Source organism: Sinocyclocheilus anshuiensis, unplaced genomic scaffold (genome assembly GCF_001515605.1).
Source record: "Sinocyclocheilus anshuiensis isolate Anshui unplaced genomic scaffold, SAMN03320099.WGS_v1.1 scaffold714, whole genome shotgun sequence".
Classification (NCBI taxonomy): Eukaryota; Metazoa; Chordata; class Actinopteri; order Cypriniformes; family Cyprinidae; genus Sinocyclocheilus; species Sinocyclocheilus anshuiensis.
The window spans coordinates 614,770-632,868 of record NW_015546068.1 but is presented as its reverse complement, the minus strand read 5'-3'; the positions used below and the strand labels follow the sequence as shown (position 1 = coordinate 632,868).

General features: G+C 36.9%; 1 protein-coding gene across 2 annotated transcripts in view; it reads right to left on the bottom strand.

Moving 5' to 3' along the window:
• LOC107699659 (myotubularin-related protein 3-like) overlaps positions 1 to 18,099 on the bottom strand; it is a 40,941-nt gene continuing 22,842 nt past the window's right edge. For both annotated transcript variants that reach the window (XM_016500979.1, XM_016500980.1), the window contains 11 exons: positions 16,952 to 17,154; positions 16,715 to 16,846; positions 16,520 to 16,631; positions 14,262 to 14,457; positions 12,371 to 12,556; positions 12,092 to 12,262; positions 10,395 to 10,540; positions 7,120 to 8,461; positions 6,911 to 7,021; positions 5,322 to 5,410; positions 1 to 1,902 (listed from right to left, as the gene is read on the bottom strand). In XM_016500979.1, the coding sequence (XP_016356465.1) occupies positions 1,731 to 1,902; positions 5,322 to 5,410; positions 6,911 to 7,021; positions 7,120 to 8,461; positions 10,395 to 10,540; positions 12,092 to 12,262; positions 12,371 to 12,556; positions 14,262 to 14,457; positions 16,520 to 16,631; positions 16,715 to 16,846; positions 16,952 to 17,154 (2,860 nt within the window). In that variant the 3' untranslated portion in view covers positions 1 to 1,730. The remainder of the gene's footprint in view (positions 1,903 to 5,321; positions 5,411 to 6,910; positions 7,022 to 7,119; positions 8,462 to 10,394; positions 10,541 to 12,091; positions 12,263 to 12,370; positions 12,557 to 14,261; positions 14,458 to 16,519; positions 16,632 to 16,714; positions 16,847 to 16,951; positions 17,155 to 18,099) is intronic.

The window sequence follows — 18,099 nt, the reverse complement described above, 5'->3', positions numbered from 1 at the left end:
TCTAAAAATAGTAAATACTTTAGCTCAAAGCGGTTCGGCTGACAAAACCGTTCAGGAATCCTTGCCATAGCTCACAGTAAAGACATGCATTTGCACGTCTACTACGGAGCAGATCGGCGAAATGAGTCCAGCAGTCGCTTCCGTTGGAATTCCACTTTGTTTTATTCTTACAGAAATCTGCGACAGTGTATTTCTGATGATTACCAATGTGCAAAATATAAACCCATGGAATTTACTCTTTCTGGAAAACAAAAAAAAATTCACATTCATGGATTGGCGTTAATGCAAAAGCTGTCCCACCGCCGACACTGAAAACACTCTGCAGAGAGGAGCAGATGTCATCAGCTTTAGGAATTAACGCCCATCATTACGGCACTGAACCCTCACGTCACTGGCGAGACCGATGACAAAGTTATAGTTCACCGGGAAAAATTCAAATGATCATTATTTACTCACCCTCTTGCCATTCACACGATTTTTAAAGATTTATGGTGCTCTTTTTCAAAGCCATCACATCGGTCAAGCTCCAAAAAAAGACTAAAGCAACACCATAAAACTTGCAGAAAAGAACTGCATAAGGAGTCTCCAAAATCCTCATTTTGAGAGAGAAAAAAAAAACGACATAAGTGTGAGTAAATAGTAAATGTATTATCAGGTGAACTCCTGATTGAGGGAATTGTCGGAACGAATCTCCAAAAAGCAAATAAAATGGGAAGCGAAACAAAAGAGACTGTGATTTGTGCGTTGTGTGTGTGTGTGGAAGGGCCTTTATCCTCTTTATCCTCAATTGTCAGGACTGAACAAATATAATACCTGATAATAAATAAGTGTTGGGAGCAAAAAAAAAAAACAGCATCCGGGGCCCTACTGCAGCATATCACACAACATCTCTCTCCATATAAAACACCTCAATTCACCTGTTCAGCGTCGCTGGGAGAAACATAAGAAATATATTAAAAAGAAAAACCCCAAATGGCTACAACTGGGGAAAAACAACACAACTTATATTTGGTGACTAATTTAGTGAGCCACTATTCAAGAATTCTATACAATTTCTCATCTTAAATGCTATATGTCTCATTCTAATATATTATCTCGCATTTATGTTACAAAAAAATGCACTAGTGAAAACGTCAGACAACGTCCACACAGCAGATCAGAGAAACAAGAGCGCCATCTAGCGGCCCGTCACTACACAGTCAACATTAGCCAGAGGGTGAATGCTTTCTATTTGAGAAAGAAACTAAGAGTCTGGAATGATTTGGGAAATTCGATGCGTTCGAGAGGCTGAATGCTGTGGCATCCAGAATCACCTCAAAAAGAAAACGAAAAGCCCGTGAAGCAGATTGTTGAAAGAGATGAGAACCCAAAAACAAAGCTAGGATCTTGCAGTCTTGTCCCAGAAGCACCTTTCTCAGGAACATCATCACCGATAATCTATCTTTGTGAGATGAGGAGCGAAGAAACCCTACTTTTGCACACCATCCGCTGGCCGTCGGAGAAAACCTTCCCTCTATGCAGCAGGTACAGGACAAGTTTCATCGCAAATGCAGACAAGCTCTCAATCGCACCCTGTCTCTTCTGAAAGTGCTAAGCCTCCTCTGCTCTCCACATCGTTACATATATACAAGATTCCCTTTCGGGTGGGAAAGAAGCGACTTTGCCCCCACAAAACAGTCTCTGGAGCCTCGGTCTGGTGCCGTGTGTCCTCAGCAGTGGTGCGTCTGGGATCAGTTGGAGCTGGCGGTGATGGGTTCGTCCAGCTCAATGTTCAGAGGCGGCGCGGGAGCCTGCAGGTTGCTGTAACACGACTTACACACGCGACTGGGCTCAAACAACTGCTGGCTTGGCACCGGGATCTTCTGATCGCAACAGCTGCCACAGAACACATTCCCACAATTCCTGCAGGGGGCGGCAGAGATTGAGACAGGAGAAAAAGAGACAGAAGAGGAGGAGAGAGTCAGAGAAAGAGTTTAGAAAGAAAAAAAAAGAAAGAAAAAATACAATCAGTGCCTTTATAAATAACTCTTAGAATTTAAACTAGGGCAGCTTAGAATATATAAAAAACATTTATAATATTTCACAGTCTTAAGGGAGGATCTGAATGCATTAGAACTGAATGCACTATTTATTTAATATTAATTCTGATTTAATAACAAAAATAAGATATGAATGCATTCAATCTGAATGCACTACATTTTGAAATAAAAACATTATTATATTTTTTATTTAATAAAAAAATAAGAGGATCTTAAACTTACATCTAAAAGCACTAAATTAAAAAAATTAAAACATTACTATTTTTCATTTAATAATAATCCAAACGATTTGAATGCATTAAAACTGAATACACTACATTTTGAATAATAATAATAATTATTGTTATTATATTTATCCATTTAATAATAAATAAGAGGATCTAAATATAATTAAACTCAATGTATTACAATGCATGCACAATTTTTACTATTACTAATTATTATTATTATATTGATTTAATAATAATAAGAGGATATGAATGCATTAAAACTAAATGCAGTACATTTTGGAATAATAATATAATAGTAATAATAATTATTTATTATATTTTTATTTATTATTATATTTTAATTTAATAATAATAATAAAGAATTGTTATTATTGTTATTATTATTATTACGTAGAATCCTCATATTTAAAATCTAAAAAAAGTTACTCAAATAACAGTGATTAATCACTATTATTCTAATAGGCCAACAGTCCCAATTTAAAAAATAAAAATAAAAAACACGAGAAACATTGACCTGACCAAACCTGCTCAGTATGAACTCATTTCACATGCAAGGAGATTAACCAGTCATAACAGAGGTCTTTCACATATGGAAAATACTCTTAAAGGCCCAAAAGATCAGAGAGAGTGTGGAAAATGGTTATGAAAAGCTGAATTATGACTGGTTTTGGTCCAAGAAACACAGACTAACATTATAAAGGGACTTCAAGTGTCCAAATTTTACACTTTTACAGCATTTTATTTTTCCCTAATATCTTATTATTTACTCAAGTTTGTGGTCGGTAAGATTTTTTACAAATGTTTTTAAAATTAGTCTTTTATGCTCTCCAAGGCTGCATTTATTTGATAAAAAAAAAAACAGTACATTTATGAAAAATTATTAAAATTTAATATAACTTTTATATTTTAATATATTTAAAAAAATTAATTTATTGCTGTGATCAAAGCTGAATTTTCAGCATCATTACTCCAGTATTCAGTGTCACATGATCTTCAGAAATCATTCGAATATGCTGATTTCTCCCACAAATGATAACAGAGAAACCCCGTGAAGAGACGGAGAAGAGAGGAGGGTTAGGTCACTCTGAAGCGATGCAGGGTTAACAGGACGTACAAGGGCCTGAGAATGACAGAGAGAGGGCAGTTCTCACCAAACCTCTTCCATACGCTCCTTGCCTCTGTGGTACAAGAGGAAAAATCAACTTTAACTCCTAGTAGTTTATAACCTAGTCAGATTTCTAACTAGACAGCATTTGAAGGCATCATTGGCCAAATTGTTTTAGGCTAAATTCTAAGGACGCTTTCAGTCAACAAACAACCCCAGAATGCATGGTGGCCAAAATGGCAGATAGATTTGAGAGAAATAAAAAAAAGACTACAAGTAATATTTCATATTCTCTACTGTAGGGATGTAACGATTCACTCAACTCACGATGCGATACGATTCACAATACTGATTTCATGATTCAATTTTCTTTAACAAAATTAGATTTAAGGCAAATTCTAAATGAAAAAGTGTAGTTTTATTATTGCTTGGACAAAATGCTGCATATTTCTGTGAAACTGAAATATGTCAAATAGCAAAACTAAATTAAAATTTTAAAACAAACCCCAAATCAAATAAATAAACATCAGAAATAAAAGAAATATCTTCATATAAACAAATTAAGGCTTTGTCTGTGCTCTTTCCATTTAAAATTAGGCAACCACTGCATTTTAATCACGATCCAGACAGAGATGCTGTATACATGCAGCATGAGCAGTTTTTAATCTAAATTAGACTGTATAATTTCAAAATTTGACTTTAATTTTGTGAAACTATACTACATTAAACATCTGCACTAAACAAAAACAGCAGATGGGCTGAATGAAAACGCAAATTCTCTCTCTGACAGCAGGTGGCGCTTATGGAACAGCAGCGATACAGCGTTTCCTTGGTTACCGCTGTAAACAAAGCAGCGCTGCAAGGCAAGATGAAAAGAAAATACCATCTAAACATTTCTGAAGACAGTCATCTCCCCTCAGAGATACATTCATATGAACTCCTACCCGTAATTGTATTGTGACTCGTTTAACATCTCAACCGATTTGAATAGTATAGCATATTTGTATCGATTATAGTTACATCCCTACTCTACTGAAAATAACGCATACAGATAGGTCCATCTATAGTAGTTGAGTTTTAATGCATTATTTGTGTGCATTATGTATTTCTATGTTTATTAAGTTTATCATGTCATCAGTATTGCAACATGCTAATGTCAGACTACTTCACTATTTGTGTTGTCATGTTGCAGGAAGTTGCTGCCTAGGTGAAGCGCTCCAGATCAGTTACATCCCTACTCTACTGAAAATAACGCATACAGATAGGTCCATCTATAGTAGTTGAGTTTTAATGCATTATTTGTGTGCATTATGTATTTCTATGTTTATTAAGTTTATCATGTCATCAGTATTGCAACATGCTAATGTCAGACTACTTCACTATTTGTGTGGTGTGCATGTTGCAGGAAGTTGCTGCCTAGGTGAAGCGCTCCAGATCAGTCACTTGTGAGCTTCTATTTCAGTCAGGATGCCGTCTATGTAGACAGTAGGCAGCTCACTAGCTTTCTGCTGCTAAAAAATGAAACTATGTACAACTTTAACAGAAAAACAAATTTCATCTTATGAAGCTCAGTTCTGCTGTTCCCACATCAATGCCGTGCGTCCTGCATGTTGACTCGAGAGCGTTCAGCCGTTTACTCACTGGCCAGTCTGCACTAGTCCTCACAGTTGGGTAGTAGTTTGTTTAATCTGCTCTGTTTACAAATGCTGCTGTAATGAGTTAGGAGTCAATCATGAAACATTTCGCCAAATTGTTCTGTTTACTGACTGACCAGAGGCAGAGGAATTTTAAAGACGAAAAAACGGGAGGTTTTCCAGAGACGTCAAGAAAATAAGTCAACATTAATGCATCTGACCCTAAAAAAGGTACATGTTGGGAGATAGAAAAAAGAGAGAGAGAAAACAGTAGAGGTGTGTTTTTGTGTGCTAGTCTGTGATGTTGTTTTACCTGCAGTGGTGCTTTCTAGTGGCCAGCCAGAATCCTCTCTCACAGCCGTAGCACTGAGCGGCCAGATGGTCCGGGTACCACCGGGTCACCTGCAACAATAAATAAATGAAAGACCAATAAAAGACCTCATAATGACCTTAAACACAACATAAAATGGCATTCATAATGCATTCAACTTAAAAGTAATGATGACTTTATTACATTTCTTTAGATCAACATGCGCTGAGGAATCACTCACAATAAGTGCAAAAATGTTTTAAGTAAATATTAATAAATATTAAGTAAATATGGTCAAATTTAATGTCATGTTTTCTTTCAAATCAGAAGAAATATTATTTTTACATGCTATGTTCTCAAACATAGTCATATAAACTATTGTTGATTTATTTTAAAGAAATGTATACTTTTTTTCAGGAAGGATGCATGAAACTGATCAAAAGTGACAGTAAAGACAGTTATAATGTTACAAAAGATTTCTATTTTGAATAAATAACTGTTCTTTTGAACTTTCTACTCATCAAATAATCCGTTAAAAAAACGTATCAGTTTCCAACAAAATACGAAGGAGCACAACTGTTTTCAACATTGATAACAATCAGAAATGTTTCTTATGCAGCAAATCAGCATATTCAGCTTTGATCACAGCAATAAATTACATTTTATAATATATTCAAACAGAAAACAGAGAAATAGAAAAAGTTAATAGAAATAGAAAAGTTATTTGAAATTGAAAAAAATATTTCACAATATTACTGATTTTACTGTATTTTTGATCAAGTAAATGCAGCCTTGGTAAGCAGAAGAGACTTCTTATTAAAATATTTGTAAAAATTGTACTGACCCCAAACTTGTGAGTTATAGTGTACCTTGTATTCTGTCTCCATATATCAGAAAACGTTTTTATTAGGGATGCACCTAATAAAACACTTTTTCCAGTACTCGCCCGATACGATACTTTTATTTTTGGTACTTGCCGATACCGAGTACCGATACCGATATTTTTATTGCATTTGTACATTTTTAAAATATTGGGTACAGAAACCAAAAGAGTATGTATAATGTTAGTTGGTTGACTTCATTTATCAAATAGATACAGTCAAACCAAAATTTATTCAGACACCTTCAACATTTCTCACATTATCACAGTTTATTCGCTATAGTTTAGAAAATGGTAATAAAATATAACAAGAATTTAGAGTTAAACTGAGTCAGAACAAATTCAGCTTGATAATGTTAGATAACTTTGATAGAAAGGTATGTAGCCTAATGGATTACAATCAACCAAAAAATTTGACAGCTGTTAGTATGACAGTATTTACACAACTATCAATACTTAGTCGACATTATATTCATTGCATACATATACTTCGTAGACATCCTTAATCTCTAATAACTCCATTCTGCTGTCTGTTGTCGGTGTTTCATTGTCTGAATATGGCACTTAACACATGCTGTGTGGTATCGGCGTTTGGTATCGGGGCATTTTAACGAGTACGAGTATGAGTACAGGAGCTCAGTATCGGGCCCGATACCAATACCAGTATCGATATCGGTGCATCCCTAGTTTTTATCATAATAATAGCGTGTACCTCAGTGTCCTGCTTGTCCACCTGCTCCCAGCTGGCCTCAGAGAAGAGTTCAGTGCTGCAGCGGGACAGACAGTTGGGCTCCAGGTTGAAGTCGGAGTCTGCGAATGAGGTCTGACAGAAAGAAAAAGTCTCTTAAGATAAATCAAACATGTCTTAAACACCAACCCAAGCCATATGAGCAAAAACAACACCGAGTGTGCACTGCTCACCACTTCATCACCCATGTCTCCATTGAGTCGCAGCATCCCAGAAGCCTGGTGGCTCTCCAGACGGCTCCAGAGCTCCTGTACCTGCCTCTTCAGCGCTTCCACCTCCAGCTGGTGACTGGCCTCGATCTGCCGCAGCCGCTGCTGAATGGCATCCGTGTGCAGGGTCAACCCGTCATCGTCCAGATGGCTCCGGGCCGAAGGGGGTTCTGGGGGGCTGAAGCTCGGCCGGCCCAGAAACCCCAAGTGCAGGCAGCGATGGTGGGAGCAGGTGCCCCGTGCGTGGAGGGTCAGCGAGCCGCAGCTGGCGAGCGACACCTGTCGGCTGAGCGTGGCCCGCTCCCCGTTTGTGCGCGCTGTGGAGGGCTCGAGGTCGGGGGAGTCTCCGTTGCACACGGGGTGGAGGAGGTCAGTGGAGGGAGGAAAGGCACTGAGAGACGGCCGTTTGGGGGTGTTGCTTAAAGTCCTGGGGTCAGTTGAGGTGCGGAGACCCTGTTTGAGGCACGACGATTCGGCAAGGGCTTTAAGAGGAGGTGGGATAGTTAAGGGTCCCAGACTCTCAGGCCGAATGCCCAAGTCCTCCGTAAGCGTCTCTGTGGAGCTCTCCAAAAGAGAAAGACGTTTCTCCTGCTCAATGGTTTCTCGCCCGTGGCCGTTACTCACAGTCCTGAGGCCATGGGGAGGGAAATGATTTGTGTTACTAGAAGGATTGTGTTCTTGCATCGTGCATTTCTCCAGTGCTTCTTCTAAGTCTGGGCTTCCCGAGGTTTCCTGTCTGAGAGCAGAAGAAGCTTCAGAACTACCATCTTGTGAAAAATGTCCATTGACATTTCCATCCCCAAGGCTTTTAGCTTTGCCCTCTTGAGCATCAGCATTTAGTTGTGCCTCTTCTGAATGTGCAACATCATCACTCTGGCCGTTTAGAGCGGAGGTTTCGTTCGTGTGGTCTGTCTTTGAGTCTCTGCGGCTATCTGGTGCCGATTCGTCTTTTGTAGCTTCCTGGAGAATGTTCTCCATTTGGCCCATAGCCACACCAACTATCAGCTCCGCCTCATCAACGCCCTCCATCATTGGCAACCTGACATGCCCAAGTCCCTCCATATTCTCTGTGCTCCCATTGGGCAATGTTCCCATAAGCCCCACCACGGTTTGTCCGTTGACCCTCTCATCTGAGTCTGGAGATGAAGCACCGTCAGCTCCTGTCCCGATGTTGAGCTCCAGAGACCGCCGATGGTCCTGCCATTTCTCATTCAAACTGGGGTCGCTGGAACGTCGATTGGAGGTCAGCGGGTTTCCGACTTCACAAGCACTGGGCAGGTTATCGAACGAGCGGGTTTTAGGACGCCTGTGGGATGGAAACAAGCTCACAACTTTACCTTTTTGAAGCCTTTTAGTCTTTAGAAATAAAGTCAACATGAAACTCAATTTACATTCCATTTTACTTCTGTAAAAGCTGATTATACAGATTATACACTACCAGATTTTCAAGATATTCCAAACAACAAACTTACACAGAAACATGTCACTTGTTGCTAGGAGACGCATGACAAATGTAAACAAAACGTGTTCTAAAATTGGCTCAAAGTATCAAACATGTTTGATCTCTGACTGGATGGAATAGGGCTGTCGCGATTCGTCGATTTTATTAGACTATTTGATTTTTTTAAATCCTCGATTTCATTTTGCTCACGTCGACTAACCGGCAAAATACCAGAAGTGGCACATTTCACAGACGAGAATGTATAAAACACACGTGTAGGTTAAGTACATGCGTCTCAGTAGTTCCACAGAAACTGTTATCATTTACATCATTCATGTGTGGAGCGTCTCAAACTCTATCTCTGCATGTTGTTGTGAGTTTGGGTTTATTATAACGTTCATCTGGGAACGCAACATGAGCCATTTCATCAGATTTGTAAGGTAAATCATTTATAAATCTACGCAAACATAGGAGAATAGGCTACATCGCGGTTTCAAAATAAAAGCTCAAACTCTCACTCTGAGTTTACACGTTTTGATGTCCACATATTCTTTTAATTACAGTGGCTATAGCATTTCTGTCCTAAAGAAATGGGCAATATTAAAGATTAAGTGGACATTTGAATGAAATGGTGCTTGGTCAATATTAAACAAGTATTAGATCGCACAGCAACATGTAAAAATAATAATCAGGCCGTTGGCACCCTCTGCAGGCCTTTGTTGTAATGCGTAATGCACATTAGCTCTATTGTTTATAATACATTATGTATTTTAACAGTTTTGTTCAATAAAACCATATGATTTCTTGCTTTTGATACTTTATTTGAACTAATTATTATTGCCTCATTGCTATTATATATGTATTTTAAGTCATTTTAAAGGCTATTGTTCACTTACATCTATTTTTATTACCACAAAAAAATTTATTATAATTATAGGGCACTATGAAATCCGTTTTATTTCCAAATTCAGTTTTTTCCATTTTCATTTTTGTATAATGGTTTTAATGGTTTAATAAAATTTTATTAATCAAAAAGCCTGTCTAATTAATTGAGTTTTACAGTTTTATCTTTACCAAATTCTATTTTGCATTATTTTCTGGATTCCATTTTAATGGTTCCATTCAATTTTAATAATCAAAAGCATTTCCAATTAATTGATTTTATTAAAAAAAAAATTTTTTCAGAAATACTGCACATTTACATTTTTTCTCCTAAATAAATTCTGGTAGATAATATTTTTGGTAAATATTCCTTTAAAAATTGTTCTTTGATTATAATTTTATTATTAGTAGACTAGAACACATGGATATGTTGTCATTCTTACACTATAATACTGAACTTTGATTTCAGTGATTTGGACTATGAGATGGACACTTGCTTCTTGTTGCACTTTACTTTTGCCTTAAAAAAAGGATTTCATAGAAATTTGGATTTCATTTGGTTTAATAAAATATAGTTTAATAAAATATTCTGAAGTAAAATGGTTGATTTTAATGAATTAATGAATCGTTTAGATTCATCGATAAATTAGTCGATAGATTCATCGAAATAAAAATAGCCGTTAGTGGCAGCCCTAGGATGGAATCATAGTCTGAAGCTAAAAAAAATGGAGTAAACATGTAAACATACACTACATGATTTTCTATGAAATATGTCAGCTTAACTCCGCAGACGGGCTCTGACTCACGGCAACTAGCTCTGACTCATCCAGTGTAAATCGGGGCAAAAATTGTATTGTGTATTCCATCCTTAAAGTGAAGTATTTTAGATCGAAACACAAACAAATAAAGTAATTACCTGCCGAGGGGCTGGTCCTCAGGGTTGGCACCAGGTGCAGGGTAGGGGGCACAGGAGTCATCAGAAGGGGTTGTGGGTGAAGAGCTGGGTAGGTAAACTGCTGTCCATAACAAGAGATTGCGTACATGACACACAGGATGAAGCACCTAGTAGGAACAGCAGAGACAGAATATAAATAGATGATTGAAATTGCGTAAAAATCAAAATGCTCGGGTCATATTTGACACCAAAAGAAAGAAAGAAAGAAAGATTCTGCATAAAGACTTATTTCCTTCCTTGGATTTTGGATTTAGGAATGAAAAAGGACCCAGACATGTTTCTGAGAGGTTTCAGAAAATTCAAATGATGTATTTAGTTCAGTTGATCAAATTAAAGCAGAAATAAGAGAAAAAGGCACAACAAAAAGTTAAGTTTTCATCAAGTTTTTAAGATTTTATCAACCCGTTAATCAATATATAACTGAAACTGAAAGTTTGAGGCAAAAAAATAAAAAACGTTTTATTTCCATATAAGTTGGTTATCATCATTTTCAATTTGACCCACCAACAGTGTGGTTTTAGTTAACAATAACATTTACATTATTTAAAATAAAATAAATGCTAATAAAATTAATAAAAATTACCTTAATAAAACTAATAAAATGTATAAAATAAAACTGTTTAAAAAAAAAAAAAAAAAAAAAAAAAACGTATTTTAATTTTTAATTTTCATTTAGTTTAAGTTGAAGTACTAAATTACCATAAGCAGAGTTGAAATAAAATAAAAAAAGGAAAACAAATAAATCAAAAACAAAAACACTAAAACTAAAATTAAAATGAAATGGAAAATTTAAAAATAAAAACTAAATTAAAATTATTAATACATACTATAATAGTATATTAATGATCATAAAATAACAATGCCCACCAACAGGGCTAACACATTGATCCAAATTAAAATCCAACAAGCATTTTTGTTGGGGCGGTGTGATCTAGCTTTAAGAGACAGGAAATGAAAGGAAACGGCAGCTCCGGGTCTCTTGAGTATTAGAGAGGAATGCAAGCACGAGTTGTGAAGCCAGTAAACGCCTCTCTTCATGTTTACTCACTACACAAAGGTCAAACGAAACTACTACAAAACAGAGGTATGAATTATGAGGCAAAGGCAGTCGAAGTCTGTCAGGAAAGGGAAAAATACATTGCTATGAATAGAATCAGTGCTGTACAGACATGAGTAGCGATGAAAAATGGGTCATGCCAAATAATGGTACTTGTTTTGATTGATAGATTATTAACAATATACACTTCATCGTATATATAAAATAAATGTTTATCTTTTCAAATTATATAATACACTACCGTTCAAAAGTCTGGGATCAGTACGATTTTTTTTTTTTAACAGAAATTAACACTTATGTAACAAAGGTGCATTAAAATTCAGCATATTAGCATGATTTCTGAAGGATCACGTCAGACTGAAGACTGGAGTAATGATGCACACGCAGTTTTGAAAAGATCATATTAACTGAGCAACTACAAAAAGTCACTCTTACACTGCAATTTTTTATATATATAATAGTCATCAAAATCTATTATATCTGCTCTTTGGACATCAGCTAATGAAAACCTCCTATCGGTTGTAACCTCATATAACCTCTTATGAGGAAATTATTATAAGAGAGTAATGGGTAAAAGACAGACTGAGAGGAGCTGACGTACGGTCTCTGAATGAGAGGAGTACAGCATGTTTTTGAAGGAGCGATTGGCAGCTCTGAGGAGAGACCAAACGGAGCAGGTTCTTTCCTGGATGTGTCGGTCCTCTCTCTCCTTCTTGCTGTTACACAGGAACGTCCCGAACAGACACGAGTACGTGTGCTGCACTAGCTTCACCTGAACACACAAAACCAAAAGAACTCAGAGCTAGTTCAACAACGATTTAAAGTACAAAAGCATGTTTAATATTAAAAATGACACAGGCTTATGCCAACTTTCACCCACCAGAAAGGCTTCGTTGAACTCGAAGGAACATGGGAATTGTCTCTGGAGCTGGTGCACACAGTCTAACCACTGCAGGAAGACAGGACATCTCTCGTTCAAGTCCTCCGCGTTCTCTCCGTGACCACAACGGTCTGCGAACTTATGACCGAAGTCCAACCACTCGGTCTCAACCAGCACCTGAAAACCCTGTGAGCAGAAAGAAGATTTTCTGTTTATATGATGTCAACAGTTTGAAGTCAACACAAATCATAAAATAACTCCAGAACACAACATGTATTCAACATCAGACAATTAGATATGAATGTCTAAAATACAGTAATGCCTCTTTTAGCACTTGAGACAGCTCATGCATCTTCTGAGTTCAAGCTCCAAAACTATCTTCATGACGGACATCAGCTGGGGCTTTTCTGTCCAGTTTTCCATTTACTTTTTCCATACAGACAGCTTGCTATTAGTTGTAAAAAAAGTCTCTAGACATCATGCTCAGTAAAAAATAAAAAGCTATTTTTAGTTATTTTAGTATTATTTATACACAATAAGAGTTATTAACATTTTGAATTACCTTATATTTTAATATTCTCATTTTAATTTTAGGTTAATTTTGTTAAATAGTAAATATTACTATTTAGGTTTAATTACATCTATTTCAGTTTCAGTTTTTTTTCATTTAATAATTTTTAGTGCTTAAAATTATTTCAATTAGTTGCCAAGGCAACATTTCTGTTATTTCATTTGATTATTTCTATGCATTTCTTTTATTTAATTTATCAAAATTTTTAATAGCTTTAATTTTTAAGTTTTAATTAATAAGTTTTAGTTAACGATAATAACCCTGTTAAAACATTCAACTGAAATCGACTACGCTACCCACTTGCAAAATGTCCTGTCTTGTGAAAAAAACAAGATCTGGAAAGATTCAAAATTCAATATTCTATATGAATAAAGGTTTGTTTGTTTGCAATTTAATGTTACCACTGCTATTGATAGCGAGAAACAGGTTAAAATTAGGCAAAATCTGAAAAGAAAAATTAATGAAAAACAATTCTAAGTTTATCTTTGAAAAAAAAAAAAATCTAAAACTAAATCTGGCCTTACTTCATAAAAATTCATTCATATGAATGTAAAAAGAATGTAAAAAGAGTCTTAGAGGAGCTGAAACCATCATAATCCATTAAAATATCCCTCAAATATATTGCACGCTGGCATAAGGAGCATAAAGGAGGATCTTCCCTGTTAACAAAAAAAGAAAGTCTGGAGTGCAAACAATGAAGGGAATTGGTTGGATGATATTAGAGGTTGAGAAAATATTTTAATTATTATAATTTTGGTGTTTTGATGTCAGTTTGGCCCATTCGGATGGTGTGAAAGCTGTAATCTCACCTCACACTGAGTCCACTAGTAAACACCAGTCTCTACATTGTTGCTTGGATCCAGCTGCTGCTAGTAAATATTAGACTATGAAAAGTCACCCAAATAATACACTACACTCTCAGAAAAAAGGTACAAAAGTTGTCACCTTATTTACCCCTAAAGGGAGTATATTAGTACCTTTTGAAAGGGTAGCCCTGCAGTAACAGCTTTTATACCTTTTTATCTGAGTGTATGAAAAGGGAAGGTGTGGTATAGCAGAAAAACGACTCTCTGTTGTTCAATCGATGTCAATCAAAGTGTGTTGTGCTCCAAGGTCGGGCAGCATTACTAATATTTTAACATTTTCTCTAAGCCGTTGTCTATGTAAACATGTCCTTGTGAGCATTTCAAACCACAGGATTTAAAATAAGCCCTTGTGGATTTTTCCAGCATGTGATATAGCTTATGAATTCCTCTCGCAATAATTCAGGGGGAATTTTAATTGTCTTCCCCATTTTTTGTTCGTTATTTTGGCGCTCACCTCAATGGTGCGGTAGTACGGGTCCAGCAGGACTTTGGCCAGCGCCACTATCTGAGGGGTGCGATCCCAGCCGTCTGAGCAGTGCACCAGTACGGGCCTGTGGTCACGGTCCACGGCGTTCACAACGAGGAGAGACGCCTTGAGCAGGAGGGACAGATGCTGCAGCCACTTTGTGCTCTCCAGAGCAGACAGCCAGCTAAAGACAGAACAAAACTCACCATTACACACATCTGAAGCATGTTCAAAAGGTATCTTGCAGCAAACTGTAACTTTAAGACTTGTAATTTTACACATTATGCAATGCAATATGGTCCACAAACTTCACATATAGTTAGTTGCTGAATACTATACTATTATTAGTGATGAATTATACACTACCAGTTTTTTTTTTTTTTAAGAAATTCAGGCTTTTATTCAGCAATGATGCAATAAATTGATCAAAAGCATCAGTAAAGACATTTATAATGTTACAAAATATTTATATTTCAAATAAATGCTGTTCTTTTTAACTTTTTTATTAATCGAAGAATCCTGAAAAAAATAATAAATAACAGTTGCCACAAATATATGAAGGAGCACAACTGTTTTTTTGAACATTTATAATAATATGAAATTTGAGCAGCAAATCAGCATATTAGAATGATTTCTGAAGGATCATGTGACACTGAAGACTGGAGTAATGATGCTGAAAATACAGCTTTGATCACAGACATAAATTACATCTTAACATATATTTAAATAGAAAGCAGTTATTTTGAATTATAATAATATTTCACAATATTACAGCTTTTACTGTATTTTTATTAAATAAATGCAGCCTCGGTGAGCAGAAGAGTATTCTTTCAAAAACATTAAAATATAACTTGAAACTTTTGAATGAAAAAAAAAATAATTGAAATATGTGAAATCACATGAGCTCATGGTTGTGATGTCTAATGCATGAGTAATTTTTCAGATTCGTTTCAATAAATATTCTATGCAAACTGGGGAGGATCTTTGATTTGTTTATATTACAAACATTTATATTTTTTTACAAAAAAAAATCACATACTAACCTGTTTTCAATTATATTTAATACTGGTGAAACAAAAACAGCATTATGCACATCAGGAAAACTGAGTTTACATCTTAATGGAAAACTGTGAGAAGGACTAAAGAATGCAGTTTGACAAGTGTGGTTAATACTCATTTTAAAAGTTTTCCAACATGGTCAAATACAGCCAAAGCAAACTGACATTGGCCAAGGAAACACAGAGTGCAGGTAACCGGAGGAGACATTCAAATTATAGTTCCTGAGAGGAACATGAATCAGAATAGTGTTTAAAAGGAAAATCGCTTTTGTATGAATATGACTACCTCATGCAGCGAGACATTTACAATCAGAATAATCAAAGGAGAGAATTCGATTTTTTTCCTCTCGACAATTCTGTTGCTTAGAAACGCAGCTCTTGGCCAGAGTTTATCATGCTGAAAGAAACAGAGAGAGAGTCTCTTGGAAGACTTGCTGTTGACTTTACAACAAATAGATGAGTGGAAACAGCGTGGATGGAAAAGGAAGCAAATACGAGCCAGTGCTGGAAATCATAGGCAGATGCCAGGGAAAGAACAATAGACGGAAAAATAAAAAAGCCGAGCTCATGAAGGAACTAAAGCACCAGAGTGTTTGCGAGACTTTGACATAATCACAGATAATGCACTTCAATCACTCATGTAGAGCAGGAACTGAGTCATTAAAATTACGTTTTTGATCAACAGGTAAAGAATTCAACAGTAGCCCTCCACTTTCCGTCTGGGTCACAGCTTTGAAGTCAATATCTGATCCAAATCAATCCGCTTAACATTTGATTCAAAGCAAAAGAAATTGCTAGTAAATTTCACAAATAAATTACAGAGAAACAACAATTAACACTGAATTGAACATTAAATATTGAAGTAGAAAATAGTATTTTCTTGTAAAAAAAAAAAATAAATAATCCAATAATCCAATAATGTATTTACAAATCATTTTTTACAGTGTAGATCTATCTAGAAAAATTATGTTGATGCATAAAATCAATATAGTTTCAATATTTGAAATATCATTTTAGGCTTTTGCCCCAGACCCAAATTTTGAGACGGATCAATTACCTGTAATACATTTGAACAGCTCGATAGCAAGTATTAAAGAAAAAAGCATGTTATGTCCCTAAAAGGCAAAATATATAAAAAAAACAAACAAACCGACTACAACCGCAGCAGATGTTTGCTGGAAGACTTACTTGGCTGGATCAGGCATTTGGGTGCAGAGAAAGCGCAGCGACTGGAAACTCTTGCGGATGGAATGGATGTTGGCCATACCCATAAACACCACCTCACAGTTAGGATAGTACTCTACGGGGGAGAACAACATGTCATTAATGAGTGGGGCGCCTTGTTTTACTGTGACTGTTGAAAGAGCATCTATGAGAGAGTACCTGGGCATTCACACCCTCCTCCTTTGGCTCTGTTGGCTACGGCAGCGGCGTATGACCTGGCGTCCAGGATCAGTAGCTTTCGAGGTTGGATGGCCAGTGTCTCCACCTCTGAGCTGTTAGTCATAGACGAGTCTATAGAAAGAGACATGTATGTATACATCAAGTCATGTAATATGACAATAATCAGTATTGAGAACAGTATTCTGTCACGATTTTTAAGGGCCAAGTGGTACTGACCAAAGTCCACATCTGAGAGGTCAGCTCCGTTAGTGTACTCGCGGGAGAAGGAGCCATTGGAGACGCCTTTACAGGAGCTGCTGTCAACGGCACAGGCTCTGGCGATGGACTGCACCAGGTGCTCATCATCTGCGTTCCTCCAGCCCCACCAGCTGACCTCAGGCTGACCACAGCGAGCGATCACTGCTCCCGTGCTCTGGTGCCTGGGAAAGAGAGGTTAAAGATCTGGACTGTTAATCTGAAGGTTCTAGGCAATCTTGTAATTGTTGTAAATCTAAAACTAGTAAAACTGTTTTCATTAATTGAAATAAAGCTTAAATAAAACAAAAATATAAAAATATAAATAAAATTAAAGCTGCAAGCAGCATTGAAAGGGCACTCATGCCCGGAGCCACCTCCACCTGGTGGCCTTAGGAAAACAGTGAACGATGGGCAAAATGCATCCCTCGCACCCGGGCTCACCGCCACCCGGTGGCTTTAGGAAAATAGCAAACAGTGGGCAATATGCATTTAAAGTGGTAAATATAGGAGGAATATGTCAAAGTCATTTATATGCACCAAAATACCTGCTGCCAGCTGGTGGCGCTATGACTATAACTGAATATTGGCATGTCATTTTGATTAGCTGTCATTTTGATTAGCTCAGCATGAAAAGAGCTTTCCTGGTGCATTTCAGTCCTTGGTAGTGCAACTGAAGCCAACAATCAACTATGGGTGGCAAGGCACTGTCAAAAGACCTCCTAGATAAAGCTGTGGACAGGCACAAGTCAGGAGATGGAGCCAAAAAAAATGTCAAAGGCTTTATCAATGCCTAGAAGCACAGTAAAGAAGTGGAAGGTATTTGGTACAACACAGACCCTCCCTGGATCAGGACGTCCCTCCAAACTGGATGAAAGAACCAGAGGAAGCTGGTCAGAGAGGCTACCAAGAGGCCGGCAGCAACGCTTTGGCAGCAATTCATGACAAAGAGTGGTCATTGTGTGCAATGCATGTGATAATAATATCACAAATATCAACAAATGTGTCTTGTGTGGGAGGGTTGCAAGAAAAAAGCCACTCCTCAAGAAAGGCCACATGAAGTCAGACTGAGATTTGCCAAAACGCACCTTGAAGATTCTGAGGCAGATGAGACTAAAATTGAATTATTT